Source organism: Uloborus diversus, chromosome 2 (assembly GCF_026930045.1).
Source record: "Uloborus diversus isolate 005 chromosome 2, Udiv.v.3.1, whole genome shotgun sequence".
NCBI lineage: Eukaryota > Metazoa > Arthropoda > Arachnida > Araneae > Uloboridae > Uloborus > Uloborus diversus.
In genome coordinates, this window is record NC_072732.1 from 92939672 (window position 1) to 92957673 (window position 18002).

General features: G+C 33.8%; 1 protein-coding gene across 1 annotated transcript in view; it reads right to left on the reverse strand.

The window, feature by feature from the left end:
* Positions 1 to 18002, reverse strand: part of LOC129217169 (lethal(2) giant larvae protein homolog 1-like) — a 75085-nt gene that overhangs the window by 14299 nt on the left and 42784 nt on the right. Inside the window, exons 14-19 of the mRNA XM_054851432.1 lie at positions 15512 to 15600; positions 13720 to 13870; positions 12151 to 12326; positions 10420 to 10536; positions 9362 to 9528; positions 6300 to 6405 (exon numbers count right to left, since the gene is read on the reverse strand). Coding sequence (XP_054707407.1) covers positions 6300 to 6405; positions 9362 to 9528; positions 10420 to 10536; positions 12151 to 12326; positions 13720 to 13870; positions 15512 to 15600 — 806 coding nt within the window. The remainder of the gene's footprint in view (positions 1 to 6299; positions 6406 to 9361; positions 9529 to 10419; positions 10537 to 12150; positions 12327 to 13719; positions 13871 to 15511; positions 15601 to 18002) is intronic.

Genomic DNA, 18002 nt, shown 5'->3' on the forward strand with positions numbered 1-18002 from the left:
AAGAAATGAGAATTCAAGAAGCATTACTAAACGTCAAAGATTAATGCAAACTACGTAGTTCGTAGTTCTAAGCAGCTATTTCCACGATGTTGAATTCGATATTTATCAATTCTTGATAAAACTAAATAATAATTGTGGCCTGACAAGAACAACAATTAATGCTAGAAAATTCAATATGACATTACAAATTATTATCGAAAGAAGATGATACTTCTTTGCCTTGCTTGGCTAGCGCTTATTGTTTTGCATGCTGAGTTATTTCTCTCGAATTCCCGAATCGATTAATTTAAAATTTTTCTGTTTCGATTTTTCTAATTTCTGAGTTACGATTTAATTATGTCAAGTTATGCAAATCATCTACAGAATTCTTACGGATATATGGTGGTAGTTTTCTTTTCAGTTGATTGACCATTATTTCTTTTTACTTATCGAATTCTGTAATCTTACTACCATTTTATTCCACTCATGATAAAAATTAAAAATAGTTTAACTAAAAACGCGAAATTTCGCCAAGGCTACTTTCCTCGCACAATACTAAAACTATAACCCTAAACAAATTTGGCGAAACCTTTCAGCTGAGAATAAAAGGAATAAAGTAAATTCTTTCTCGGTGAAACATTTTTCATTTTGTTCTACGATAATATATTCAAGAAAATATTTTGCATACCGTCCATTCCAACTAAATGCTGCTGTAAAAGATGGTTAGTTAAATTAATTTAAGATTAAAAACTCATATTATTACAAATTCATACAAAACAATAAAATTTTTACCTTGTATAACGTTATCCAAGTTTGTTAATCCAGTTTTCGCTTTCACCATTTTCAATCAACTCATATTTTAGAAGGAAATAAGGAAAACTAACATTATTTTGAGAAACTCGAGAATACTACTAAGGAACGAATTAATTTCTGTAGCTGAAAGCAAACTAAGACTCATCGATTGCGTTAATAAATACTCATAACAAACTGCCTGTGTTTACGTCAACAGACAAAAGTGGAACGGAACGTGGCAATGTTTTAGTTTCATCAGCAGTTTTGTAAATCACCGCAAGGTAGCGTATTCGAGAGCTGGAGTTCCGAATATGCTTCACTTTGCGCTTTCGTTTCTAAATGAATACTCTTTCTTTCTTTATTCGGAACTCCAGCGCTCGAATACGCTACCTTGCGGTATTTACATAACTGCCGAAAAAACTAAAACATGGCGCTCCACGTATGTCTGTTGACGTAAACATAGGCAGTTTGTTATGAGTATTTATCAACGCATTCGATGTGTCTTGGATTGCTTTCAGCAACAGAAAGTGTTTTGTTCCTTAATGGTGTTCTTGAGCTTCTCAAAATAATGTTAGTCTTCATTATTTCCCTCTAAAAAGTGAGTTGACTGTCGTAAATGGAATGTCATAACGTCCTAAACACATGAAAATTCTGGATTAACAAACTTCGCATTTGCAAGTCTATTCGAAGCATTTTTTTTTTTTTTCGAAGAGGATAACTTTATGTCAGGTAATTTTTTCTATTGTGTTGTGTGAATTTGAAAGAATATGTTTTTTTTAAAAAAATCTTAAGCTCAAAAGAAGAATAGTATGCAAAATATTTTCTTGAATATATTATCGTAGAACGGAATGAAGAATGTTTAACGCTGAGAATTTTCATTGCCAAAATAGTGGTATTTTAGTTTAGGGGTTATAGTTTTAGTATTGTGCGTGCGGAGAACAATTGGCGAGATTTTGCATGTCAGTTGTAAACCATTTTTATTTTTTATCCTGTGTGGATTAAAATGGTAGAAAGATAACAGAATTCGATAAGTTTAAAGAAATAATGGATGATCAATTAAAAAGAAAACTACCGCTATGAATCCGTGCGAATTTTATTGATGATGCATGACAGAATTAAATCATCCTTATATATTATTTCTGTAGCCTGTTTTTGGTTTCTACGCGAGATTTTCCTCAATTCTTGATCATTTTCTTTGATTTACACCTTATTTTAAAGCTTATCGTGCAGGCTACTGACGAAAAATAGACCCACGGTCTAAAAATTGTTTTTTCGGGCAAAAAAAACCTGCTTTAAAGAACCAGAATGAGGTTTTCGGTTAAATTTATAACTTTAACTTGCACTGTTGCCGACAGAGCTGAATAGATTGATCGGCAGAGCGTTCGACTGGTAACCCGGAGAATGCGTGTTCGGGCCCACGTCCGGACAGTCTGCATCAAAAAATTAGAAAAATATCGCGCATTACATGAACAATGAATAACAAATATGAGGGAATACATGAAGTAGAAACGCTCCTAGCTGTTATGAAAACTTGATGCAACACGGAGCTAACCCTTACTCGATTGTAAGGGTTTTTTTTTTTTTTTTTTTTTTGTTTTTTTTTTAAAGTTTTGGCTCCGGGAAGAAAATTAAAGCATAATGTAAGCGAAAATATAAGTATCAGGTTTAAGATTTCAGAATACATTGGAATTGTTTTTTGTTCAGAAAAATATAATAAATCGTATGTTGAAATATAGATTCTTCTAATGAGTTTTTGACTCTTTGTACAAATAAAAAAAAATACTACCTCAATTTAAATATATATTTTTCTTCTTTTTACAAAAAAATAGCGTATCACATTTTTACTACATTTGAAAAGCTACGCTTAAAAAAGAACTTAGTTCAAATTATTTTGTATTTTAACCGTGCTGTTAAATGATGAACACGTGCTGCCATCTAAGTCATAACGGTTTAAACAGCCTGCGATAACAAATTGTAAAAATTTTCAAAAATAAAAACACTTCTCGGCAAGAAAAAAAATTAAAATTACCTGTGGGGTTTTTTTTTTTCGGTAGAGCGTTCGGTTAGAAACTGTCTGAACTTCGGGTCAGTTCGGGCTGTCCGATATAATAGCAAATTTACAGTAATATTACGCATTACATGAACTCATAACATACAACAGATAACACACGTAATAAAATAAATGCAGTGGGAATGCTATTTGGAGTTTCAACTCCTTTATGCAGGCTACAGTTATCATTCAGATAAGTTGACTGCTAATCGAAGGGTGTTCTTCCCCTTTTTATAAGCTCCGTCCAGACCACTGAGCATAAAAAAAAGTATTAGATATACCTCAAGGGAATCCTTTTTGTGCAGAAAAACATTTTCATTTTATGCTGAAATGTAGATTTTTCTAATAGCAGTGTTTGAACTTTTGTACAAATGAAAAAATACTACGCCAAATTAAAACTACGAGTTTCAACCAGTAAATCTTTAATTACTTATTCGAATACGATATAAAACATTAAAATTATTATCAACTTCATTAGTGAGAAATCATTTTCTACTCCTCTGCTTTCGGCTGAAAAAAAAAAAAACATTGTGTCTACGTTCGAAAAATTACACTTAAAAAACGGACTCAGTTCAACTGGTTTTGGTTTTGAATTTTAAGTGTTCGATCAAAAGAAAAACAAGTGCGGGCATTTAAGCCGTATAGGTTAAAGAAGCCTGCTATGGGAAATTGTTGAATATTCAAAAATAAAAACACTCATTTTTTCAACCGAATTTCTCTAGAATGTTTGTTTCAATCGCTACGTGAGATCTTTCTCATTCTTTAATCAAATTCCATGTTTTACGAATAATTTTAAATCGTATCATGCTGGCTAATGACAAAACATAGACGCATGTCCTTATTATATTTTTTTCGGCAAAAACTTTTTTACTGTGTTTTATTACGCATTCCTTCAATGTATAGCTTTCGAAAAGGAAGGTACAGTTGCTAGGTTTGTTGGAGCGTCGTACTGTTAATCAGAATGGCGCCAGTTCGAATCCGTGCCACTAAATATCTCTTTAATGTTTCTTTTTTTTTTCCGTCAGATGCTCACATGGGCAGGACTGTATTTGCCACAACCTGTTTTTTCACATGCAAAATTACTGATTTTTCACGTGTCACTCAGCCACACTTTTAATGATATTTATGTTTGCATTGAAAATACGTACAACCAAAAGGGGAGCGATGATCAAATTATCACAACGTTGTATTTAACGAGGTGTTGTTACTGATGTCTTCAAATTACATGCCTTCTCTTGTGCGCTTACTTTTTTCCGTTTACTTTTTTCGGTTTATCTTCATAATGTTCTTTCTTTGAAATTTTTAAAGAGCGAAATGCCTTATGAAACGATTCGAAGTACAGTGCGGAGTTCCGCACGGGTCGACTAGCAATTCAGAAATTAGAAACATACGAAACCGAATGTAAAACAATTAGCGCTAGCCAAACAAAACAAAGAACTTTCATCTTCCTCTTTTGATAACACTGATAAACAAAAGTTTATTTACATGAAATATTTATAGTGTTCATATGGCTACAATAAAAATGTAGTTTCATCAAGAATTGTTAAATTTCGAATTCAACATCGTTTAAATGGTTGCTTCAGAACAACTTACTGTGTGTTTTGCATTAATTTTTTACTTTCGTAATACCTTTTGATTTCTAATCTCTTTCTACATGGGTCAGAATAACCAAAAGACTTTGAAAACTCTTTTCAAATGAATAAAAAACAAAAAAATCTTTCATGCGAACAAAAATTTCTCTCATTTCCTAAGTTTAGAAGCAATTTATACGTTACAGCGAGCGTTTGTTTTAGTTTTTTCATCGGCCATTAGACTGACTGCAGCGCCCTCTATAGTTCGTTGGAGTTGCGAATACTTATTGCTGTTTTACTTTTATGGGTAAGGATGAAACTCAATTTTTAATGACGTCGAAGCGGTGTGTTTTGAGTTCTTTCAGTTAAAACAGAAAACAAAAGAAAGTAGCGATTGTTTCTCACAATTATTACTGACCCAGGCAACGCCGGGTATTTTTGCTAGTATTACATAACATTCCTCAAAGAGCAGGCTCAATATAGAAGACTGAGTAGGTGATGACAGGATGGTTTGTGAGTAAAATCAGCACAAAAATTAAAACACATAGTACAAAGTTTTATTTAATACAGTTGACTCTCTGTTTAACAATTTTCAAGGGACCACAAAAAAATCGTCCTCAAGTAGAAAGCGTCCTTAAATGGAATGCCTTTAACATTGTAGTGGACCACCTGGGACCGTGAAAAGTCATTGTTAACCCCTTGAGGACCAGCGCTCGGAAAACGAAGCGCAGCTACGGGACCGAACGTTCTGAAATGGAACGCCGCCATCGGCCCGAGCATTTACAGCAGTTAAGCCTAACTGAACAAAAATATTCATATAAAATCAGCATCTCAAAATAATGGCTTATAATTTTAATTTTGCTTAAACAATGTACGACTGATTACTAATTACTAATATAAAGACTATTACATTATTAGAAGGAACGAAATAAGTAGAATACTAAAACTTTAACCATGTGCACAAAATTAAATGATATGTGCACAAAAACAAAGTTAGAGTTTGACATCGTGAGTGTGGAATCAAAGAAAAAGAAATGTAGCAAAAAAATATGTTCCTTATGTAATTTTGATTAAAACAACTTAGGTCAACGAATTTAAACTAGTTATATTTCCCACGCGACAAGTTTCAAAACTGCTTCATAATTCACTCGAAAACATTCCCTTTCACTCACTTCGCTAATCATTTTTATTGCAGTTTACCATCCCCAAATGAAAAAGAATAAATACAGAAGAACAATATCAGAAAGGATTCAAAAATAATCATAAACTTCAGGCCTCTTGAACTCATTCCTGTACTCTCATTGAACGGGGAATCCCAAAAGTCTGGAACACATACGCAAAAATATTTTAACCTTCCTTCCCTCCCCCATAATTTATTCAGCTAGATGTATATCTCTTTCAATTACTCGTAAAAAAAAGAGAAGCAAAGATATAAGCAAGAGCAATTGAGACCTCATAAATCATATGCGCAGAGCAGTGATTCACTGTTGTTTACATAAAAAAAAAAATCTATCCCATTGAGAGGCCCAAATAAGAAACTAAAGCGTGTACATGAAGGTCAAATACCATGTGACTCGAATATGATCAAAGTTATAGCCATTTAGCGCCATCTAGTATCATTTAAATATTCAATTCAATCGTTCCATTTCGAGAAAGCATATACGTGACGCTGGGACTACAGCGGCGATCAGAGCGCGTAGCGGATAAGTGACGCTGGGCTGATAGGAGAGGAATCGTTGCGTAGCGTCCGCGTGACGCTGGGTGCGAACGGGTTAAATAGAGAAAGTCGTTAAATAGAGCGTCGTTAAACAGAGAACCAAATGTAATTATAAAACTGAAAATAAAGCAATCATTTTCTAAACTAAACACATTAATAAGATTAATTGTTAAAGACATAAAATGCTTACCACTTTTATTAGGAAAACTGGAAAATCCAACTTTAGATATATTATAACCTTCTGTTAAAGATATTTTGTTCTTGCAGTAAGGTTTCATGCTTGGCAATGTAAAAATCTATCAAAACAAATTAAAGTAGATTTATAAAAATTTTAAGCATAAGTCATATTAATATTCACATTTGAGGTAGTGAGAAGCAAAGAGATGTAAGTGGACATTTTCAAGTTTTGAGTAAAACATGTTTAAATATAACACCCTAGGTAGGCTTTCATTGATTTTTTTTTGAGCAATCACGATTGCTAATTGTTTTTATTCGACTGCCCTTGATGTCCGGTTCCTTTTTCAACCCCACTGCCCAGCACGACTCCTCCCAGTAGCCGCTGCTACTGGTCGGTAGCGTCCCTCTCCTACATACTCACACACACATACATACAGGCCAAAGTGCACACACACAAGCCTACACATACAAAACTATACACACGTAACCGCCCAAGAGGAGGGACAGGAACCGTTTCTAGAAACAAGCGAGTGGGGTAGTAACCAATGAGTAGGGTCCTGTCGCAACTCATGATCGCGAAAAACATAATTTGAATTCAAAATTTCAGAATTCAAATTAATTTTGAAAATTCAAACGATTTTTTTAATTTTCATACAACAACTCCATTTGATCATGTGAAGCATATAAGAGACCTTTAAATAATTGCAAGAATCATTTGAAAATGGCCCCACAGATTTCAATATCTTACTGTCAAAGTAATTGGTAGTGTTTTTTTTTTACTCATGCTGTAAAGCAGCAACTACCAGGGCTACCAATACCATCTCTTGCCCCAAGACAGAGGAGAGGTTCAGCTACCATGTATACTGGTTATCTCCAAATTTTTAATTTTGCCACTTACATCCCTTTGCTTCTCACTGCCTTATTTGTGATGTTTAAAGACTTGATGATTTGCAATCAGTCTAAGACATAACTGCTAAGGTCAATTAAAAATAAACAATAAAAATTCCATACTATAACAGATTATAACTCGTTAGCAATAAGTTATATCACTCATTCCGATAGATCATGCTGTTTCTTTTGTCCCCAAAAAGTTAAAGTTAAAAAGATCTTGTTTCAAATTTGAGATTACTGAATGAGGTAACTAGGATGTCTAGTATATTGCATGTAGTTCTGCCTCAGCCCTGGCTTGGGGGGGGGGGGTTACAAACTGCTAAAAATATTTTATTCCTGAGAAAAAGCCTTTCCCATCTTTAATCCATGAAAAAAAACTGCGATGTTTTCTATTTATTTAAGTTTGCTGCAGTGAAACATTTGTCTCTTCTTGTTTTATGAAAAGACAATAAAAATATTTCTGATTAATTTACTAAACTTTAAAAAAAAAAATTTGGTAATTTTTTTTTACGTTAAGAAATTTGTCCTAATATACAGGTTGGGTTAAAAGTATTGAGAACAATTCACATGGTTGAAAAAAAAAAGAACAAACTCAGGTATGTAGATCAAGTTATGTTGTATAAACTGTTTTATATTGTCTTTCCAATAAAAAGTAAACATGTATACATCAAATTTTATTTTATTTCCCCCCCCCCCCCCTCCAAAAAGACAACATAAAACAAATTTTACACAACGAAACTTAAATAACAGCCGATATATGGCACAACAGTATTTGTCTGGAAAATGTATTGATTGTCATATTCTTACCCGGGAGGAGAGGGGGGGGGAGGGAAACTGCCCCACCTTCCAAAATAGAAAATATTTCAAACAAAACCAAAAAACTTTTTTTCAAAAAATCTGCTTACTTGGCAGTTGATTCAATTTCTAAATTTATCCATGAGTTCGGCTCTGATAACTTGGCTCCATATTTGGAAAATGTGTAACTTTTGGAAGCTCATTGAAAATGGAAAGTAATTGATGTTAAGTTGGGTTACTGTTGCAATATCTCTCTGAACATAATACAAGGTATGACAGGGCGATTAACACTTCCTTTTTCCGCAAACTACCCTCAAAAAATGTTCCTTCTTTTGCAAAAATATCATTACACGCTATGCCCGCCCCCCTTTTCATTTTGTGATATTTGCAGATAAATATTCAAATTGTCTCCCCTCTTAAACCATCACGCAGGCTTGTTTTCCATGAATTACACTACTGGCCGTTAAAATTGCTGCACCAAGAAGAAATTGCCAGAATGAATTTAAATTTTGCACACGTATTAGCAAAATTGACATCAAAAAGTGATTACAAAATGAAAGCAAACTGATCATTTATTGTTGGAAAAAGTCTCAAATGAATGGAGGTTTAAGTACCCTGTTAAGTCACCTCTAGCGTGAATGTACGATGTACGAGGCAATACAATTGGGCATTGAGGCATAGCAGTCTCCTACGATATCCAAAATCATCTCCTACCAGTTGCAGTAAACATGACACTCATTAGATCAAAACTCATAAGCATGTGTTCGCACTCACAACGGGGCTCCCAGGAGCAATTTTTTAACATGACAATGCTCGGTCACACACAGCAAGGATGTCAAGGGACTTCCTCTTCCACATTATCACTTTCTCTGGTCTGCGTGATGTACTGATTTCTCACAAATCGAGCATATGTGGGATCACTTGAGACGGTAACTTGGACAGCGTATAAGTTTGATCGAATTAGAGGCACATTTACAGCAACTGTGGTACGAGAAGACATAGGACATCGTACGAAACTGCTGTACCACAATGCTCGACCATACTGACTCTTGCATTCCAGGTAGAGGTAGCGCAACAGTGTACTTAATTGTGAGATTTTTCCAATAATAAATGATCATTTTGCTTTCATTTTGTAATCGTTTTCTAGTGTCAATGTTGCCATCATATGTGCAAAATTTTGTTTCATTCTGACAACTCCTTCTTGGTGTAGCAATTTTAATGGCCAGTAGTGTGCATTAATATAATTTAGCAAGCAAAACCCCTTGTTTCTATCATATGCATAGGATTTGTTATTTTTAGAGAATCTCACACACATTTTTTTATCTTGAAGAAAATACTACAGCAGTGGAATTAGATTTTAATCATTTATCGAAATAAGAAAAAGAATACTTTTATTTGTTCCTCTGTGCATACAACAACTCTGTGGCTTCCGCAAAGGTCTGCAGGTTTTGTTCTTTGATGCTGAACATTGATGGGATCAGGAAGTGGATATCCTCTATGGTCAATTACATGTATACTTAATACAGAAGCTTGGTGCTTTAGTTGTATTTCTTTGCCTAGAATTTGAAAAACAAAAGAAAGAAACAGAATTTTATTCAAGTAAAAAAACTTCAACACTCAAATGTTTACATATATCTTATCCCCTTAGATACAATAGTGAATGATCGAGTAACGCTCCTGACGTCATCAACAGTGAAACTCGCGCCATAGCATGATAATTTGATAGTATTTTTTGGTAATGTTTGACAGGCAGGGAAATGCTTTATTTTGACTAGGCTGAACTTGATCCGGAGGCTGAACTCGATCCGGTGACTTAACTGTTTTACTGGTAGACTAATTTTAGGATAGTAAAGAAACAAAAAAGTGCTCAGAAATGAATGCTATCTACTGGAGTTAAGAATTAAATTTCAACTATAAAAATATCATCAAACAGGCAATTGCTTTGTTCAAATGTTGAAGCAATTTTCACCCGTCATTCCTTAACGGGTGATTTTCTAGTACATAAATATTGATTTAGAAAGATACTGTTTAAATTACAATTCTTGATAGCAAAAGGTTCATTTGTATTATTTTTTCACTTTCATTTCACTTTTTTATTTATTATTTTGTTTGAATTAAGTTTTACAAATTCCAAAATTATCACAATTGAAATTTTAAAAGATTTCGCTTTGAAATCATTCGTTATAGCTTTTAGGAAAAATAAAGTATCATAATAAAAAGCTGCTCATAAGGTCATCAAAAGGGTCCTTCAACTACTTTTTGATATATTATCTTCTTTACACCAGGTTGCTACTTTATAGGTTGTTCAGTATTTCAAAAACTTTGGCTTCATATTTAATTCACTAAATTTTATTTACAGGTGTTTTTTCATACCTTAGTTTCAAAGATGCAATCTCTCTTTAATTTGGTGTCCTGCTAAAAAGGTGTATATATGAAAAAAAACATACCTAATTGGCACATAACAGCATCTGATGTTCGACAGTCACTAGCAGGCATTGTGATTGTGTAAATATAGATACTCCCACTACTGGTACCAATCCATAAAGTTGGTGTAGTAATGACATCTATATTAAAAAATTGAGTATTCATAAAATTTATATGAATAAATACCTTTTTCTAATGTTTTACAGAGTGACTAATTGGAAAGAATTTAGACTATTGATGAAACTGTGTGGCATGCAATTACAAACTCACTATTTGATTTTCTTCAAATTTTACATAAATGAGGTAATTTGTAACATAAGGTAACTTGTAACATAAATGAGGTAAAAAATTTGTCAGAAGCAAGGCAATGAAAGTAGACTTTTTACAGATTTTAGCAAAATACTTGCAAAGTTCATATCATAGATAGGGTTGAATGGAAAAGCTTTTTTAAATCATGCTGTGCAACAGGGGTGCATCCATTGGTCGATCCAGATGCAAATTGAGTCTGCTTTGCTGCCCCTTCACAAAATTCTGTGTCCTAAAAGTGGTCTCTTCACAAAATATCATGCCTTAAAACTAGACCTTGTACAAATAGCATTTGCAAAGACAATTCTTTCATCACTCTTGAGTTCAATCAATTCACATGAAAGAAAAACATAAGTTTAAAAAACTCCAGCTTCCAAGTCATTCCCAGTCCTTTAGGCCAAAGAGATTTCAGATTACTAGATTTGTGGTAGCTAAACATGCTCTTTACTCTATGACAGAATTTTTATCACAAAAAATATTTCAAAGAAAAATTTCCCAAAAAAAGGTTCCCCCCTCTCCCACGGAAAGGAAAAACATGACCAAAAAAAAAAACTTTTCACAAAATGTGGTCGGAAAATAAAAGCCTGGACCACCACCTGCCATCTCTGCAGCTCTATCTCATTCAACATAAGACAGATCTTCCCATCAGGAGAAACATTTTAAGCTGAAAGCTAACTGCATGCAATTTTCAGAACTTGAATGTTTGTTCATCTTATTAAAAATAATGTTCTGAAATATCTATAAACCTTGGTTTGATACACTGCAAAATGTTTCACACGCTTCCAGAGATAAATCTATGACGTCTTTACCCCTAGCTACGGGTCATGACAACTGCCTTGCCAAGAATTCTTTCCATCACCTTGTTGCACTCTCTGGGGTTCCAACGATGAAATGCATGCTCAACATCTATCCCAGTGGCCAGCCCTTTTTGCATGAAATATTTTCAGAAGGTGCTGGCAAGGGAAAGAACTTAAGGTCAAATGCTGAAATTTTATTTTGTTTATTCTTTTTGGATTTTATAAACTTGTAATTGTCTGTCATTGGAAAAAAAACTCCATCTTGATTGTTCTTAAAAACAGAGACTTACATTATTAAAATAACAAAATACTGTGGCCCTCTGCAACATTGAATTCAAATGCAAAAGAGTCACATTTATTACAGGTTATATACTGACAGCCCAGTTATCATATCCAGAGACTATAATTTCGGCCTAGCTGTGGATTCATCATGTCTCTGTATGTGATAACCGTTTCTGTCGGCATACTGCATGTAGTTCTGCTTCAGCCCTGGTTTAAGGGCGGTAACTTACTGCTTAATAGTTATATTTATTCAGTGACAAGTTTAGTTGCCAGATAGATATATTTAAAAACTCATACAAAGTTATTTACTTTTTGTGGTGTGAAAGTCTGTGTACATTGAATTAATAACATTACTATATTTTAACTTACTGTTGATTATGAAGCTTTGGGAAAAATAAACACATTGAACAGAATTTATAATATCTTCTGAACATCTGGATTCAGCATCTATGTCGAAAGATTTAAGTTCTGGAGAAGGTGAACTGGCAACAGTTGGATCTGGACTAGATGTAAAGCTATCCCTTTTAATGCTGCTTTCTCTTGAACTATAAAAAAAATATCACTATAGGCAGTTACATTAGTAAAGAAGATCATTGACATTTAACAACTTTAGCAAATCAAAGCAATTTGAATTTTCTGTTCTTAAAACATTGGAAAAGATTGGTGAGTAGAGATTGGAACAATAAATAGTTGCTCTGGGCATATTCTTATATAATACAACATGAAAATACAAAAGAATTATAGTTTATGCTTCATTCAAAAAAGAAAAGATTTAAATAGATTGATTATGAAAAGTAACAACTTAATAATATTGAATGCAACCATTATTTATGTTGGAAATATCTGGTTTTGAAGAGCAATGTTTTACTTCTGGTATTCATTATGAGTATAAATCATGGGTTCCAAACTTGTGGGTTGCAACCCCAATTGGGTTCATGAAGCATTTGTAATAAGGCCACGACATTACTCCTACATTTGAAAAACATAATATCACACGGCTTTAAAACCATTGCATAAGGAAAAAGTAGTATTCTACTGCCCTTTGTAGCAATGCTGATTACAGTTAATAGTGTGTTGTTTAAATGCTTATTCAAAAAGTTGTGATTGAGTTCTATTGTAATATAATTCATGGGTTGCAAAAAAAAATGTTTTTTCAACCCAAGTTCTATTACATTGATGATTGCCAAGGATCAAATGCAGAAAAGTTAGTTGGAATGGGGTCGTTTCCAAAATTTTAAAAGTATTTTTTTCTGAAAGAGCATGCTTAAAAACATAGGATCTGACCGTTTTTTAAATAATTTATTTTAAGTTTAATATTTTTTTAAAAAATTACTTAAATCAGTGCGTTTTCATTGTTTACACTTCTGTTGTGTGACATCACAAATGATGAAATGTCATTCAATGTTGCCATTCACAGAACAAAATATTTAATTCGCATCTTTACTCACATGCATTGGCAATGATAGGGTTGATAGCAAGCGTAGAGTGCAATTTTAATTCGCTGCTTGATTATCATAATGTGGAAATGTAGTAGAAAGATGCGCTAAAGCGCATCATTTGTGACGTCATCAAGACCACGCCTAGTTTGAAAAATCGGACATTTTAAAAAATTAATTTAAAAAAAACTGTTGGGAAATGAAAGTATTTTCTGGGTCCATGTTATTTTGTTTTTGCTCATTCTATCCATTTCAATGACTAAAAGTAGTACTTTTGACTGAAGGAAACTACCCCATTCAAGATATAGAGGTTTTACCGAAAATTCATTCACAATAGACATGAGGGAAAACATTAAACTCATGCAAGAAACTTAGGATAATTCAAAATTTCCGACATAGACAGTAACAAGATAGGCAGGGTTGAGATAAACAGGTTCAACTCTATAACATCTTAATAAATCAAATTTTTTGAACTATAATATCGACAAGAACAGAAACTTACGTATCTTCTTGTATGTCACTACTTAATGACCCAGCGCGTTCCCTTTTTAAGGACCGAGTTTTCACCATTTTCAACTTGCGAAAAGATTCTCGAAATGTTTTCTTCAGTGATTTAGTTTTAGGGGAAATATTTGCAATTACAGTACTGAGCTCTAGAGGAAAAAAATAATAAAATAAAAAACGAATATTACAAATAATTTAATAGCAAAAGCAAAACAACTTTTCAAACAACATTATAAAGGGTTATCACCGTCTTTAAAGCATTTTTATAACATACAAACAGCAATAAAAATGTTTGAAAGCTTCACAATTTCAATCTTTTTAAACATTGATAGATTTCTTAAAACTGGTTGTAGATAATTTGGTTTTTTTTTTAACTTTTTCTATGGAGAATGTATTAAACCATTTCCACTCAAAATATTTTATTTTGGAACACAAGTGGCTTTGTGTTTTGTCATTTCGTCAAGTTGCATCTTTACCTTGCATTTACCATCTATATATATATATATTTTTTTTTTTTCTTTACTTATTAATTAGTATATGTATAGATATTTATTTTATAATGTATAATTCTCAAATTCAAGAACAAGTTCTTTGTCATTTCATTTATTTCAAATAATTATGCAAACTGCAAATTTCATGAATTAAAGCTAATATACAGTTGGTTGTCTGTTTAACGATGCTCTATTTAATGACTTTCTCTGTTTAAAGATGACTCTCCACGGTCCCTGGTAGGGGGTCCCCCCCCTGTAGTTTTAAAAGCATTCTATTTAAGGATGTATTTCTCTCAAGGAATATTTTTTGTGGTTCCTTGAAAGTCGTTAAATAGAGAGCCAACTGTATTTTAAAGGCGTGATTCAACTATTTTTTATAATGCTTGAAATGCTGCTGCAGAAGATATGATGATAAGAAGGTTTGATTTATAAATATCAACCAGAAAAATCAGTTTTCTTCTAACTTATACAAAGAAATAATTTTAAATTTACTTACATAAAATACCTTAAGTTGAGTAAAAGCTATTGACATTAAATAAACATACACATTTTAAAATCATAATAATCTCTTGTTCTAAAAAAATCAAAAATGTTTTTTTTCCCCCTGTTTTTTTCTGAAAAATCATAATAATCTCTTGCAAAACTACTACTAAACAATAGCTATACTTAGAGATGTAAAATTTCTGGAAATTCTGAAGAGGTGGAAAAAAACGGGTTTTTACTGGCTTTTTCGGGAAAAAATGGAAAATCGATTTTTTTGTGAATAAAAATAGGGTTTCTCCTTCGGAAAAAATGTTTTTTTCCCCGTTTTTTTCCGAAATTTTCCAGGTTTTCTCTGACTGTTTTCATCTCTAGCTATACTATAACAGTCTAAAAACAATCAATGAAGCAAAAAAGAAGAGGAGTGTATCATGTTATTTAAATGGTCCCTAAGGTAATGAGAAATTGGTATTTATAATTAAATTGGTAATAGATAGATACACTGATTTTAGTGCTATGATATGTATCTATGAAACAGAAGCAAAATCTTACAACTGTTTGAGTCATTGGAAAGGTAACAAAAATTTGAAGCTAGCGGACAGTTACAATTTTAATTATTTTTTAATTTAATGTTCCAGTTTACTATGTTTATTCTTTTTGTATAATATATTTAAATGTATTTTTAAAAAATTAAATAGCATGCTTTTCTGAAAAATATGATGCAACAAAAAGACTAACCATCTTTAGTCTAAAAACTAGAAATAGTGCTAAGAGTTGTGGGTTAGTTTAATATTTTAGTAAAACTATTTTTTTTCTTACCTGATGTATTCAAAGTATATCGAGATATGACACATTTCTTCTGTACAATATCATACACAACAAACCCATGTGCAACTCCAACAGCTACCCTAAAGAAATTTGCAAAAGTATATAAGACAAACATATTCAAATTTGATCCATATGTAATGCAAAAAATATTTTATTACATATACGTTTAAATATAATATGAATAACAACTTGACTTTTGAAATGCTAGATTATCTATTGAGCACTTTATTCTCCAATGAGGAAATTATTGTGCAAAATGTTTTGTTTTGAGCAGAGCAACTTCTAAGAAAATGTGAACACAACATATTGTCGCCTCAGAACAACAGTAGGACATCTAATTCCAGGGAAAACAGTAAGATATCTTACTGTTGCTCTGAGGCAATGATATACAACATGTATATATACACTCATGTTTGTGAAAATTGCAACAACATGAAGGACTTATTGGAAAGGACTAAAATTTATAGCACAAATTATTCATAGTGCTACAAATAAACAATCAAAATTACAGATCAATGAAATAAGAATAACAGGCGTAAATTAATATTGAATATAGCTACCCCAGGCAGCTAAGCGAGCCTATACACGTTTTGGTATCGAATCATAGAGGTACTGAATGTAAAATTGGGAATAGTATCCCATGTAGCTTCAATCTGAAGCCAAAGTTCATCCATACCAACAGCTGGACAAGACACATGGGCGAGTCTCCAGCCAACGCAATCCGAGACTTGCTCGATGGGTGTAAGATCTGGAGGACAGGCCAAGGAAGTAGTGTAACCTGTTGCGCTCCGAAGAACACTTGTACATTATGTGCGACATGTGGATGTACATTGTCCTGCCTAAACACTGCACCAGGAATGCTCTGAAGAAAGAGTAGTACCTCCGGCGTCACGGCGTCCCTGAAGTAGCGCTCGCTGTCGAGGTTACCCATCACTCCAACTAGATGAGACTGCCCTTGATATTCGATAGCGCTCCAGACCATGACGCCTGGTGTTATGCGGGTAGGACGTTGGATTACACACTCTAGGAGGTGATTTTCCTATGTGTAACGTCTGACAAGCAGACGTCCATCGTTATAGTGCAGATTAAATCTGGACTCATCCGATAAGATGACCTTCTGCTAGTCTGCATGCCATTGGGCGTTTTGAGGGGCCCATTGAAGCAAGAATTAAAGATTATTGAGGGTGAAGTAAATTCTGTATAGGAGAATCCTTGCATGCAGACCCTGGCAGAGCAGACTTCAACGAACCCTGGATACAGAAAGTGTGACACCTGTAGCCATACTCCAACCTTGTGCTGGCATACGAGCGGACACTATACGATCCATCACAGCTATGCAGGTGAGGTGACAATAATCCTGTGGCATCGTTCGGTTGCGTGGGCTCGGGTGAGCCCTTCGGCTAATTTAATTGTCCTCTGTCCACCTTTTACAAACACTCTTCAGAGTTGAGGCATTATGCCCCTTGCAGGCACAGAGTTCTCTATACGTTCGTTCACCCTCGCGCATGCTGATCATGCAGTCCCATTCGAACTCCGTCACACGTTTGTATGACGCACTGCGTTTTAGACAAGTCATATTGAGTACTAGAGAAACGTGTACCACCAGCAGAAAATCATAAACTGCTTTCGGAAAACCTTTACAGCCATTCATATACAGAGTCTACGCCGTAGTTCAGAGGTCATTTCTTGGACCACCCATGTGTGACATCTTTGTAATTCTGTTCATTTGCATATCTTATCCTGCTATACATTTCCTGTGAATTTTGGTTTATTTGCATAATTCCTTCTTGGTATTGCAATTTTCACAAACATGAGTGTACATACTGTGCCAGTGCCGGATATGGAAGTGTGGAGGCCCTGGGGCAATGAAGGAGTGGAGGCCCCCTAATCAGGGTTCGAAAAGGTCATCATATTTTCAAAAATATTCGATACTTTGATATATATCCGAATATTTTGATATATATGTATATATCCGATATTTTCGATCAGCACTTTAATAGTAAATACATCTTGAAGTTACTGCTATTTATTTTTATATATTACTATTATTATTATAATTTATAGGGGAGAAAAAACGTAAAATTTGCTAACCTGTGAAAGTTAGGATATTTTGTAAAAATTTTATTGTGGGGGGCCTCTTTGTTGTGGAAGCCCCGGGGCAGTAGCCCCACCTGCCCTCCCCTAAATCCGGCCCTGTACTGTGCTACCACAAACCTTAATCTACGTCTCTTCATTTGCGAGCAGTGGCATAGCTAGGAAGGGGTGATCCGCCCTGGGCGGCAATTCCACACTTTTGATAATAAATAATTTAATGCGTTTTCCCAATAAGTTAATTGTGCTTTTGATCTTTTCTGGAGTCTAGAAAAAAGGTCTTTGAATTCTGAGGTTGTGGTGCGACTATGATAATAAAATTACTCAAATACAAAACGTGTTGTTCTTGTGGACATGTGCAGTGTCACATTTTTCGGGAAGAGCAACTGAA